At 34.6% G+C, this 14,826-nt stretch overlaps 1 protein-coding gene across 5 annotated transcripts in view; it reads right to left on the minus strand.

The window, feature by feature from the left end:
- THADA (THADA armadillo repeat containing) overlaps window positions 1-14,826 on the minus strand; it is a 340,163-nt gene that overhangs the window by 265,251 nt on the left and 60,086 nt on the right. For all 5 annotated transcript variants that reach the window (XM_063078394.1, XM_063078393.1, XM_063078395.1 and 2 more), the window contains 2 exons: window positions 13,561-13,718; window positions 6,478-6,587 (listed from right to left, as the gene is read on the minus strand). In XM_063078394.1, coding sequence (XP_062934464.1) covers window positions 6,478-6,587; window positions 13,561-13,718 — 268 coding nt within the window. The remainder of the gene's footprint in view (window positions 1-6,477; window positions 6,588-13,560; window positions 13,719-14,826) is intronic.

A 14,826-nucleotide genomic window follows, 5' to 3' on the forward strand; every position in this document is an offset into this window, starting at 1 on the left:
ATCCCCAAACTTTCCCAATCATAAACTAGAAAGCAGCATTGTACAATAAGCAGACTGCTTAGAGCTCTCTAAGGACTCTAGGAAAGAGGCCCTAGAGAGCTGAACCCTCTTATTTTATCCCAGAGGACACAGCATCCCAGAGAGGTTAAATGGCTTTCCTAGTGTTAACAAAGCTAGTGGTGAAACTCAGCTCTAATTCATGGCTCACTATTCTTTCCTCTATACCCTGAAGAGGTGAGGGTGGGGAAGGAATTGGATCACTTTGATTTTCACAATCATGGGGTCAGAAATCTAAAAAAAAAAAAAAAGGAAGTGGAGTTGACAGGGAAAAGGTAGGAAATTTTGTTGTTGTTGTTTTCTAGGCTAAGTGCTATGACCTGAGCACCTACTAAAAGTAATAGAAATGAACAGGCCAGGCTACAGCTGGTGTTCAGGCCTTTGTGTTGTCTTGAGCAGATCACTGAAGCAAATTAGTGTTCCATAAACACATTAGCCTAACTTCTATCCACAGAGCTATCTCACTCATAGTGGATAAGTATTCTAAGATAAGCATAAAACCCACAGACTGAAATCAAATTACATATGCTGTATACCCAGCTAATTGGTCATTAGACTATTTTGTGCCAATAAAATCAAATTCCCTGACTACAAAGTGGCTTTCCAAATGCTTCATCCATCCACCTATGTATGCTAACACAGAGCTATTTTTTGTTGAGTTCCTATTTGTTATATTACTATCGTTAATTGAGAAATGTTACCTTCATTTCCTCAAACTCTTTCAGTATGGTTATTTTCCCTAACTTAAAGATTTTTCCGATCTCCAATTACTTCATAAGCTAAATTCTCCACTCCATTCATTCTTTGGTCAAGTATTATGTTTATTATTTCAAGGTTCACGTTTATTATTTCAATTAAATTAAACACTGACAGATGTGTGCAGGAAAGCTATGTGCATGTGCATGCACATTTTAAAAAGGGAACATAACCCTGAAGCATGGAGAAATTTTAAGTCTGAAAAATGATTCGTCCAAATGAAATCCAGTGACAAAGCTATATGTCAACAGAAGCCATCTTAACCTTCCTCACCACCATCAAATATTGCTGAAGTTTACAGCAGGCTAAAACATATTTTGAAGCCTCCAATGCAGGCAAAGGCAATAAGAACAATGACCAAACTGAAATTGAAGGGCCGGCCCTGTGGCGCACTCGGGAGAGTGCAGCGCTTGGGAGCACAGTGGTGCTCCTGCCGCAGGTTCGGATCCTATATAGGAATGGCCAGTGCACTCATTGGCTGAGCGCGGTGCGGGCGACACCAAGCCAAGGGTTGCGGTCCCCTTACCGGTCACAAAAAGACAAAAAAAAAACAACAAAAACTGAAATTGAATAACCAATCAGAGGGCCATGGGGAGAATGGCAAGATATGGTAAATTAAAAGAAGTTTTTGAAAGGATCTATTAGACAGTTAGTTAACCATTCCCTAAGATCGAGGAGAAAAAAAATAATATTAAAAAACTCTAAAACTTTACTAAAAAAGCTGGGATAGAGGTTATTCACTAGGAACAAGGTTGCTCTGCTATTGTGTTTAAATGACAAAGTACTAACGTGAGGATTTTAGAAACAAGTGTTCGAATTTCCAGAAAGAAGGTAATTTCTGATTCAACTACAGAAGTAGGCTTAAAAATAAAAATATAAATTCAGGGGTCACTAACAAACCACAAACCAAAGACACAAAGCCTTAGAATTTAAACATTAGGACTTTCTGGTTTTCCCCAAATATTTTTAATCCACTACTGAAATAGAAAATTGAAAGAATGTTTCTCTCTATAAAGAATTAATATGCTCCCCAGGAAGGCTCATCACTACTCTTTATTTATTTATAAATATTTCAAATAAAGTTCACAGAACACTCAGTGAGAAATAAGTGTCTTATTTAGACACATTTGCCAAATGAAATGTAAACAAAAGTTTAGAAAGACTGTATATTGTTTCATTCAGAGTTGAATCACTTCTTCCACAAATCTCAACTAGTACATTCTACATTTATTTCCCATTCAACTGAATATTCTTTAGAGACTTGGTCTTTTATTCTCCAGAAAAGTAGAGGAAATTATTTTTTCACTGTTATATTTCAATTGTTCATAAGAGGTTTTCTGTTGAAATTGAATTGCAGTAGCTATAATTAACTAATGAAAGTTTACATATTTAAATTACTCCTGTCCACCATAATTGTTGATGTCCATGAGTCAACACTAGCATTTTATAACAAAAACTGCTAAATGTTAACAGTTTACTTTTTCAGGCCAATAATGTGAAAATGATTGTAATTATTGCAATAAATACTCATATTTGTAGGTTAAACTACATTTCGATAATCAGAACAAATATATGAAGAGTAAGACAACATCAAATACTAATGAGCCTCGCTTCTATATTTAGAATTATAGTCAACAATTTCATCCCATTATAGCTAAGCTTTTAATTTATGGTTGGACAAGTGAAAGATTCCCCAACTTAACACCCTAACTTAGAATCTGTTCATTTTAATTGAAAGAATGACTTCAAATACTAAGGTCATAGACAGTAAGCAAGCAAATAATGAATTTCATCACAAACTTGAATTTAGAGTTAGGACTTTAATGTACTTATTAGCTGCTCCAATCAAATACTTAGGCAGGTAATTAATTACATGTTTTTTAAAGAGAATATGAATATTTCATCAAATTCCAAATAGAAAGCACTGTATAAGAAAATCAGATTACAGAAAATTAACTCAACATATTGTTTGTATATGTGTATGCCTGTGCAAGCGTTGCTTTCAAAAGATTCCCAGAAAAAAGAATAATGTCTCCCATTCTTATTTATTCTTAGATGATTGTTTAATGGTAAAGTCAGTTTACATTTGAAGACATTTTGAATAATCCTGTTAAAAACCCATTCAAACAATGTGGCTCATGTTTAACTCTTCAGTTATTTATCCATTAATCTCTTTAAGAGCTTCCTTCCTTAGAACAGCTGTAGTCCAATAGGTGGCCAGCAGTTGGCCTCTGTTTCTGTGGATTTTCATGAACGCCCAGATTTCTTTTTGCAAACTTTTTAAATGTTGTATGCCTAAACAATTTTTTCATAACTTAAAACCTCATAAAAAGCTTTCAAAAAGAGTCCAAAAGAAACAAATTTTCTTTTAAAAATAAAAAACAAACAAAAGGAAGCCACACACATTGTAAAGATTGTTCTCTGTAAAACAGTCTGTTCAGCAGATTTGAAATGTCTCCAAAGGAATCAAGACCCACTTGGTTTGGAAGCAACAGTTGAGAACTTATAACAGGTTGGTTAAAAGCCAATGACAGCCATTAGGAGATCTTTAAAGGAGATTAGGAGTGGCTGAGATACCAGGCACTGGGTCCTCCCTAGTCTCCTCATTCTGCTTTGGAATGTCTTGAACTTTACCATTCAAACACAGTTGTTCAAAAGCCTCTGTCCTTGGTCCTCTACTCTTTTCTCTTTTTATGCTCTCCCTTAAAGACCGTAGTCCTACTATGATGTTTATGCTGACAACCCACAAATCTACATCTCTGTTTCTGTTATATCACCCAAACTAATCTCCCATCTCAAAGTGCTAACTTAAATATTTCCACCAGGATATGTCATCACTATCCCACACTAAACACATGCAAAACAAATTTATTCATCTTTATAAAACCAATCACCTCTTTCAGTTTCCTTGGCTTTGTTAACATCAATCCCATTTTTCTAGTCACGAAGACTTAAAACCACAGGAGCAACTAAGAACTCCCTAGTGACCTCTATCACTCACATTCAGTTGGCTCATGCGGCAGACTGCGTTTTTCAAAGACAGCCACCATAATAGCTCCCATCCACATATACTTCTATAATATGATCTTGCCACTTTGCCATCAAAAGGTGGATTGAATCCAGGCTGGTCTAAAGATTCGCTTATAACCAAAAGAACATGACTGAAGCAATGCTGAGTCTTCCAAGGCTAAGTCAGAAAAAAACATACAGCTTCTGCTGGGATCTATTGGAATACTTCGTCTTGGGAATGCCTGCTGCCATATAAGAATTCCAACTACCCCAAGAATGCCACGCTGAGAGGCCACATGTAGTCCCAACTAGGTCTAGTCTTCTAGCTAACCCCACCAAGGTTCTATTAATGTGAATGAAACTGTGTTGGATCCCTCCTGATCAGTTCGTCTGCCAGCTGAATGCCACCAATCAAACTGAGTAAATACCCTGAGGAGAGGAATCGTCCAGCAGAGCCCTGCCCTAATTCTTGACAAATAAAATCATGAACTGTAATCAAATATGTCCACAGCTTCCATTCTAAGAATTCAATGTGTCATGTGTGGAATTGTTACTACATGGGCCAAATGTTAACTGAAACACCACATCTTTGTCTCCATTTCCAGAACCATCATCATAAAGGAAGACCTCATCACCAAGATCTAGATTGTTATAATTGATTCCAGGGTCTCCTCACTATAATCTATTATTACAATCTATCCAACTTAACATTTACAACTGAAAAATTGCTTTTACAAACCAACCCCACAACCAACAACAATCCCATGTTTTATATTTATAGGAAATTCTATAACGCAAAAGCGTCTTCATAAATATCTACTTTATTTGATCCATACAACAAAAGCCAGAGAAATCTGTCAATAGGGACATATTCTTTTCCTTAATTCAGAGATGAAAAGATCAGAGGCTAAGGGGGTTAATTTTTGTACAATCTCACTACCAATGAAAGGAATGAATATACATAGAACTAAGAGTTTGAGTAGTCAATGATTACTTCTATTCCTTTATTCTATGATGCCTCCTATGATCTATTTCAGATAAAAAATGATTGATGTCTCTTTTTGTCCCCCCACAGCAAATTTACTTTCAAGGTACTCCATAACTGGCCTCAATCTATCTATTTGTTTGGTATTTCCTACTAACCCCACTACCACCACCACCACCACTACAGGAAGACTGGCTTATTTACTCACCTAACAATAAGCCATGCTGATTCTAGCCTCTGAACATGTACTCACGTTTCCTTCTTTCTCCTCCTTTCTATTTAAACCTTACTCATGCATTAGCCATGGAGCACCTCCTCCACGAAGCCCTACCAGCCTGTGCCTGTTGCTCTCTCTCTCTGCTGTTCCTACAATATTTGTAAATTTCAACCAAAATTTGGCAGTTTTATCTTGCTCAAATATATTGGTAGTACTTTCCACGCTGGTATTCAGCCAACACACATCCATATATACAGAGATGCTTGATGCTTCCAGCCAGGGTCTGTTCTAACCAGTCAGTGCCCATAACATATCTTTTGTTAAATATTTTGAATTTCATCCCACTTATTTCCCAAACTAAACCATAAGCTCTCTAATAGTAGGAACCATGTCACAAAAAGAAGCATTATATCCTCCAAACCAAGCACCACACTAAGCATACAGCTAATATTCAATATATATTTGTTAGTCGCTTTGCAGGGAGTAGAGTGTGTTGCATTGTATGAAAAAAAAATATTCATAAGTCTACACTGGAAACAAAGAGTTGAAAAGATAAAGTATTTTCAAGATCAGCAGTTTAACGTCAGGGACATTTTAAAATTATCATTTAAAGACATTCTGTGCAGCCCATAACTGCCAAAATGTTTTATAAATGTTTTTACCAGGAGTGTGAAAAAAAGGTTTCAAAAATGTTCAAGGAGTAGAAGTCTTAACAGCCCAAAATAAAGTGTTTGCTGAGGCTACAAGGCTGGCAGAACTCTGCTTCATTTCAAAAAGTTTCCAGGCAAGGGAAATGTTTTCCTGGAAAATAGTACCTTTTATTTAGAGAACACTTGCCATGAACACTTAGTCATTAAGTAATTTAAGATTTCCTCACCAGCTCTTTGGAGAAAATGTATTATATGAATGAATAAAATTATCAGCAACTATAATGTCAAAAAATACATTAGGTTAAGTATATGAAATCTATTTTTCCAGGTAAGAAAAAATCTCTTTTATATTTTTTGGTCTACTTACTATTATTTTAAAATTTTCTAAAAGATGAAATTACAAAGAGAAAGACAAAATCCTTAAGTGTTTCTCCGACTGTAATACATACAAATTCAAAATACTGCAAGGCTTATTTTATTCCAAATGCCAAGTAATTTTCAAACACAAAAAACATTCATTTCATTCAATGAAAAGAAACAGTAATATCAAAGCTATTTTTAGTAAAAATCTTTGAGTTTGCTTCAAATCACCTTTCAATGAGGGAGCAACTTGGTTTGGACATTTCACTCAATCATCTGCAGTAAATCATACAATGAAACCTAAGACAATTTCTTCCAAGAGTTTTGTAGCCAACCAAGTCTTATTCTTTTAAACATCAAAAGACATAACTACATTCTGCTCCAAGCGCATGGTTTGTACATTTAGTCTTTTAAAAGTGTACACAAAAGGATACTTGTTTTACCTGTTCAGTATTTCAGTGAGTTTCACAAAACCAGTATAAGCCAGTTCAAATGCTCCTCTGTGTCTGGACTGTAAAAGATGTTGTTTAAAGTAATCTCCTATTTCTTTTACCTTAAAAAAAAAAATCAAAAACAAATGTTCACTTTATGCTTTTATTTACAGATGTATTTACATCCATAACATCATTTAGAACCCAGGTCTACATGTCCACCCATTTAGCACTTACCATGTGACAGGTAGTGTTTTAGGCATTTTTATAGTATTTCATTTAGTCCTTAACAATAATTCCATAAAATAAGTACTACTCTTATCTCTACTTCACAATGAGGAAACCGAGGAAAGGTTAAGTAACTTACCCAAGGTCACACAGCAAGTGGTGGAGCCAGGACGTGAACCCAGGCAGACTGGCTCCAGAGCTGGCCATCTTTAACTGCTATACTAGGACTGCCTCCCTATGCCAGCTTCACACCTCACTGTGCACTCTGTTAGCGCCTATCCACCCCAATAGCAAATCACACAAGTGACAAAACTCATACACATAGGTCTAGATGAGAAAATTGCCTTTTTAAAATTTTTTTTCCCATTTTTTATTATGGTAAAATGTACACAAAATAAAATGTACCATTGGGACCATTTTTAAGTGTACAGTTGACAGGTATCAAGTGTATCTACAACCATCATCAACATGCATCTACAGAATTTTTTCATCTTACCAAACAGAAACTCAATACCCATTAATTACCTTTTAGACACATAAAAAAATGTTAACAGCAATACAAGATTAAGCACAAATGGCCTCCTGAAAAACTAATAGGCTTCACATTGAGTCAGAACTATGGAATTAACCAGAATTCCACACAATTGCTTTTCCACATGTTGTCTTTCTCCACACAAAATTAGACGAATAAAAAATATGACAATTTTAAAGAAAAAAAAAAACTTAGAATTGGTTGTTAAGGTTTTTTAACAGAATTGACTGTTAAATTGGTCAAGCTGACTGGGCTTCTAGATCATTAGATTTGGTGGTTATCGGCTTTAGAAAATCTAGGTTTTGTACAAAACTTAGGAACAAAGCTATAATCACCTTTCTCTCGATCCAGGCCTCCCCAGTTGATTTCAGAAAGGTAAAAAAGCAAGCTGCCTCAAGATATCTCAGATATGCTTACCTAGAAGCATCTTCTACCTCAACACAGTGACTATATTAGTATACTGCATACATTAGAGATAATAAACAGTATGAGTAGTTAAACATGTGACCATGGGCAAATGTCTCAGTCTCCTCATCTATAAACTGTGAATAATATTACTTACACCTTGTAGGTTGTTGTATTAAATCAGCCCATAACCTATAATCCCATTCAGTTCAATATGAGTTCTGTCTAGGGTTCTAAATACAGGAAAAATAAAGACATAATCTACACTCAAAGTATATCTGATTATAAAGATATAACAAGTGATACAGTTAGAGAAATAAGAATCAGATACAAGACTAACAAAAAAGCAGAAAAGCAGTATAAAATGGATTTTTTTTATTCTAACACTTCAATATCCCAAAAAGTGACATGTCATGTTCTTCAGCTCAAGTTTTCCTGTAAAAGTCTGATAATACTTCTCACTTTAATATTTTTTAAAGTCATAATACTACTAGTTGTCAAAGCAACAGTCAGGGTAAGCCTTATTTTATCTTCAATATGGTAATTTCAGAGTATCTATTTGAACAGAATTAACAAGGCTCAAATCTGAATTCAACCCCCAAAATAGATCTGAAGCTCAATAATCCTACAAAATGAGGACCTGAAAAACACCAGTTAGACAATTGTTATGACCATCATTTCTATTATCAGAGAAATAAAAGAAGATTTCTGAGAAGGTGTTTCAAATCACAGAAAATAAAAACAGAGGTCACAGAGATGGAGTCTCCTAACTTCCTTAATTTTTTTTCCCCAAAATGTTACAGCTATTAAAAAATACTTTAGGAAAACATAAATGTTACTGGCAAAGTACTTCTCTGGACCTGCAACAGTTCACAATCTACTCCTTAGGCAAAGCTCAGATCTTCATTGCTTCCTTTATCCTAACTCCCTTCAAAGGGGCCTAAACCAAAAAGCATATAATAAAATCAAAGACCTCAAATGTAAGCAGTGGGTGATCTTAAGGGTGGACCTCAACCCTACGTACTCCTAGCCTCAGAAATCAGAATGATGTTCTGCGGCCAAAAGTGAGATATAGACAGTTTTTCCTCATTTCATTTTACACTTAAAAAATCTCCCAACAAACCCACATAGGTAATACCCAGGCTTCTTATGAAGTTTCTCTTTGAGAAGAGCATAAAATTCCTGTTAATCAGAAAAGAAGTATTTCTTTAGCACCTTTCCAAATGCTTAGCAGCTTAGTGATGGGTAGGTAGAGAAGATTGAAACAAGATGTCTGTCCTCAGTAGGCTTTCAGTTCAGGTTGGCAAAGAAAACCAATATGTTGGATGGTACCCATTAGAAGCATAACAGTCCCAAGAAATAAAAGATCCTTCTGCACTGGAATAATGAGAAAAGGCTTTGTGTCCAGACCTTGAACAGGATATACTTGGGTGGATCAAAATGGAAGAGGGTAATTAACATGAGAAGAGGCTAGGAGGCTAAAATGAATGAATACACATTTATTAAGTACCTGCTACCTATCAGACACTTGACTGGGTTCTTTTTATATGAATGAACACAGCATACACAGGCAAGAGTTAGCAAACCTGCCTGAAAGATCTAGAGGTTTCACCCTAGAAAACTGTGAAAGATAGGGCTGCAAGGTAGGGATGAGCCCAATTACAAAGAGTGGGAGGAGGAGTTCACAGGGCAGTATGGTCTATGAGCAACTGGACAGAGGGCCATGCTGACACCCACCCAGTTGATAATCAGACTACAGAGAACAGATTTGACTTAAACAACTTATAAAATTAATAACAAAAATCAGAAACAGAATTTTAAATTTTAAAAATGAAAAAGTCCTCTGAAAACTCCAATTGAACTGCCTTTTTACTGATGCCATCGTTCTCAGTGATGCTAATGAGTTCCTATTTAAAGTTCACAAAAAGCTGGATATCTTCACAAAATATATTTTTAATAAATAACATGCATCTCAGGATTTTTGAAAGGGAATTAAGGTAAAAATTTTAAAAATTAAGGTATAAAAATTTTTTTAAAAATTTCTAGTGAAATTCTAGTCACTTGTCTCTTTAAATTTAGCACATCCTGTTTCTACCTTTTCATAAAACCTACCTCTATAGGAAAATTAACATGGTTTATGGTTTTATAGGGTGTAAATTTCCACAGTGGAGGACAGCTATAGGCCATGTCTCCAGGCATCTGTAATTCACCAACAGACTAATTAGGAAATCTAAATGCTCATGTGAAGCAAAAAGCCCACAAAAGACAAATGTAAATAGATTTTTTATTTATCTCTTATCTATATAGTAAAGAGAACCACGTATTATATTTCTTTATGTTCCCACAATACCCTTATAGTAAGGCAGTCAATAAACAGGTGACTAAATGATGTGGTTACATGCTCAACTTCATTTCAAAACTTAAAAAAGTTAACTTGCATTAAGTACAAATCAATTCATACTTACAATTTTAAAAAAACTAAACTTTGGTGAAAGAAAATACAAAAGGCAATTTCTTTAAGACTTATGAATGTTAGTAAATGTACATCCCATTTGTAGTCCATTAAAGAAAATCTAAAACAGTAACAAAAGACACTGAGGGAATGTATCAAGGCAGTTAGCCTTGTACATCATAAAAGATACAACAGAATCTAAAGCAGTTTTAAAAATAGCTAATTTCTACTAGTTGGAAATTATTCTTATTCAGATGATTTCTGTGACAGAAGGGAGAAAGCAGGTATGAAAACTCTACCCAGAAGTTTCTTTTTAGAAATATTAGGGGAAACATAACATTGATATTTCAGGTAGAGGAAGGTTTTTAAAAAAAATCAGTTGGCACTGGGTATCAGATATCCATGAAAAGAGGACCAACTAAATGTAACAAGCAAAAAGCTCTACATCAGCAAAACATCAAGCTTGAAACCTAGACATAAACCAACTAGTCAGGAAGCTGTGAGATAAGGTTGTGTGCACTGCTCACTCTTGAAGGGTCTCAACTTACATGCCTCAAAGCTGGTTTTATCTCTGCCTCTTGTACAGGGACATTATGAAAGAACCTTTCATTATGTGATTACAGTGCAGGAGGAAAGTCAGACATGCCTCTGAATGAACACATTTTCCTCTTTGCTGGTGAGAGCACACTACTCCACAAGAAATGGTCTAGGGAAATGAATCATTTGCTAAAAAGTTCAGTAGCAAGTTGTCTTACTGTCCTGCTGCTTGCAAAAATTTACTTGGGTATTGGAAATAGGGAAAATTAAATTTAAAGAAAAATGAAATGAGCAGTTCAGAACAAAGGCAGCACTGTGCCATGTCAGAGAACAGGCTGGAAAGGAGAATTGGGTTCCTGTCCCAGAGCTGCCACAAACCAGCTTTGTGATCTTGGGCAAAGCAGGTAACATACAGGAGCTTCAGTTTCCTCTTGTCCAACGGAACTGGATAATATTAACCTTATGATTCTTCCAGCTTAATAGTTTGTGAATACAGCATTGAAAACTCAGCATCATAAACAAGCACCATTTCTTTTCTTACAGCAAAAAAATCCCCAATTGTAATCTACCTGTTTTAAACTACACTCATATTTGTGGGATATAAGTGGTCACCCCTTTAACAAGAAGCTGTAAAATCAGGATGGTCTTGAACTGGGCTAGAAAAGAAATCTTCTCTGTCTTCTACATTCAAGCCATCTAATTTCAAATTATAATAAAATTATTCTTTTTCAAGAGTGAAGGCTAAGTGGAGAGAAACATCAGGCTGAATATCAATATTTTAGGCTATATGGAATAGCTTCCTTAATCCACTGAGAGAAAAGCAGATCAAAGTTATTATTTTGGGGGAAAAAGAAATTGAAGTTCCCCATTCTCCCCCACAGCTAGGATAGCGTTCTACCTGCAAGTTACTTCAATGCCTTATCTCCAGGTCTGTGGCAGTCACATTCACCTAAGGTGTTTACTCTTAAATTTATAGTTTTGCCACTAGGCACAGCAGATCTATAGCTATGCCAAGGAAATTATGCCCTTGAAACTAAAGGTGTACCTTAGGTGACACCCAGCCATTCCAATATAAATTATATTCTTCTCTGTCATTTATATATTTAACTCTTAAAAGTTTTAAGTACATGGGAGTATTTTTAATTTAAACAAAATTTTGTGTTTAAAAGCAGGAACCCTCTAGTAATTTACATAACACTGATTTCTTGATGACTTTGGATTATCAATGACTAAATGCTCCTAAACTTGAGGCATTTCTTTAAAGTCAGCAAGACCAAGAATAAAGTTTTCCAAAGAGGGAAGGGTTTCAATGCTAGAACACTGCTATGACATATACTTTTGATCGCTCATTCAGTCACTAATTTCTTTTCACACCTATGTATGTGAGGTTACCACATGAACAGCCACATGGAAAAATAACTAGACCTCATTAGAATGGAAACTAATGTTTTACAGAAAATCAGTCAGGATTCTATTTTTTGTTCAAACAGTCATTGGAAGAATTTTTTGGTTTTGAAGAGCCTGCCTTTTTTGTTATTGTTGTTTTTGGGGGTGGTTTTTTTGTTTGTTTGTTTTTTATGAACATCTCTTTTGTCTTATATTAATTCCCAATTTTACATGGTTATCCCACATAAAATTAAATTCCTAAGATTTGGGTGCTATGTAAAAGGTGCCAAGGCAAAATGATTTTCATAGGAAGCTTTTAGGTCTTTCTCAGTTACAGTAAAAGTAAAATATGTTTCCCTTAATTTGGTTTTTAAGCACTATCCAACAAACCCCAAAACTAAATGTTTTAACTTGTCCTTGGAAAGAGAAGTTGAGAAGTCAAAGAACTCTAGCACATGTTTACTTCTTAGATTCTTAGATGGTGAACATCAGTGAAGTAATCATTAATCATAGCTGGATTCCTCAGCAAAGACGCTGGCAATAGCACTACAGCCAGTCACCAGCAATGACTGCAAGTAACTCTAGGACACTAACGCCTATTTGATTTGGAAGAGAATAAGGAATATAATGATGCCCGCAGTGTACTGTTCGCCTTTGCCTTTCTCCATCTCAGGGCCTTGCAACATCACACGCCCAGGTGTTATCCAGATGCAAGCACATGAGCCACAGTGTGAAAATAAAAACATTAGCATTACTGCCATAGAACTACTCACACGGTTATTACAGAAATAATCAGCATTAGAATACTACAATATTTGTTTTGTTCTTGAATGTTTTAACACCCTAGGGAAAAAATTATCTTTATTTGAAAAGGGCTAAAAATGAAAGTACATGTTTTATATCTTTGCTGGAAAATGGTGGGAAATAAATTTGTTGAAACCATATGGAAAGGAAGAGGGAATCAATTAAAAACAGAAATCCAATAAATCTAAAATATTTCCAAATGAAATGCTTGTGGTAAGCTAATTTCTTGTAAACACTGCACTCAGTCACTTGAACAGTCCCAGATGGTGAACTAACTTTGTGGTCTCAAAATAAAAGTCAGCCAAAAAAAACCAAAGTGACTACAACTTCATTATTGATGTAGTGGGAAACATGAGATCCATAATCAAACAATATATTACTTTTTTCCTCTGCAAAATTTAAGAGATTTGTGGAAATTTACTAAATAGACAATTTCAGCTAAAATTTAAGTCTATGAATGTTAAATGGAGAAATAAATATTAAAACAATAATAATGCAGTTAAAAGTGAGATAAAACTAGATATTTATATACCTTAGAAAAATAAAAATGCTTCTAAAAATGCCATAATTTTGAAATGTATTGCAAGGTCTAATATTCTAAATTACCATAAACTTTCTTCAGTTGACATCTGTAGAATTTTATTCAACAAAAATTCAAAACCTTTTTTTTTCTAAGTTGGATTATAAATAAAAGCTTGTGATTTATGCTTTGACCAAAAATTATACCTGGTGGAATAAACATCTATCTTACCTGCTCCACAGTTAATAATCCATCAGAAGATTCTGGCACAGACTGCATGGGTAGAAGCTGGCACAGCGTGCCTAAAAGTAAAGCAACTTCCTTCATACTTCTCCAACAACATACCAGCACCATCTGAGCAGTTACATCACATGTTTTTCCTTCTTTACCTTAAAAAAAAATCAATTGCAACACTAGACACTCTTGATTATTCACATCCCAGTTTTCTTAGAACAAGCTTATTCAAATTTCTCCAAGAATAATCTGTTTGAACAAACCAATTTGTCTTATGTTATATTTATTCAGGAGAAAAAAGCTAAGATTTGTCAAACATGTGCTACGAGGAGAAATCATCCTAAGTATTTTTTAAATTTATTATTTTCAAAATAAATTTAAAAATAAAACACAGTATTGTCTCAAAATCTAATTAATGAAGCAAACTCTCTACTTCTCTCATCCATAAAGTATTATATGGATGACTATAATATACTTATGTATTTTGGTGAGGATTTTTTATCACTAAAGGAGCAGAACTTTTAAAATCAAAGGAAAATACAAATTCTCTTTTAAAATTATCTTTAAATACCCTGGTCAATGAGCTATAATTACCCTTACTTATTCACTCATTCTAGTTTTAGGAGTATTTTAGTATAGACAAAAAAAAAAAAAAAAAAATCCAAGACAAACTATTAAATTAAAAAGGCAAGTTAAAATGATATTTATAGTGTAATTCCTTTTGTGCTTTTAAAAAGCCCACTAAACTAAAAGGACAAGTGGGTATAAAAGGATATACACTAAAGGGGGAAGAAGAGGAATCGGGGAGAAAATGGAGGACTTTAATTCACTTTTAATTCATACTTACCTCTTTTTTGTTTGAAACTATTACAATAAGCATGTATTTATATATTTTGTGTCACTTTAAAAATATAATAACAGAGAGAATTTTTTGCGAGACAATATCCCCATCTAGTGGAGAATGTAGAATATGTAATAAATCACTAAGAAATTATTGCTTCTGATGACTTTTTACAGCATTACAGAAAATTCAGTAACAACTAATGATAAAACAAGCTATAAGAACTCAAATTCGGGATGATTGATACAACAAAGCAGCTCACATTTTACTAAGTAATAAGCTTCATTTCCTTTAAGAGGCTGCTTTACTTTAAGAACTCCCACAGCAGACAACAATGAACCAACTGGCTGGTTCATCATGCATCACTGCTCTTACATCACTTGGGCTGTCAAGACCAGCTATATAGCACTCAAACGCTTTTT

This window comes from Cynocephalus volans, chromosome 14 (assembly GCF_027409185.1).
Source record: "Cynocephalus volans isolate mCynVol1 chromosome 14, mCynVol1.pri, whole genome shotgun sequence".
Lineage (NCBI taxonomy): Eukaryota > Metazoa > Chordata > Mammalia > Dermoptera > Cynocephalidae > Cynocephalus > Cynocephalus volans.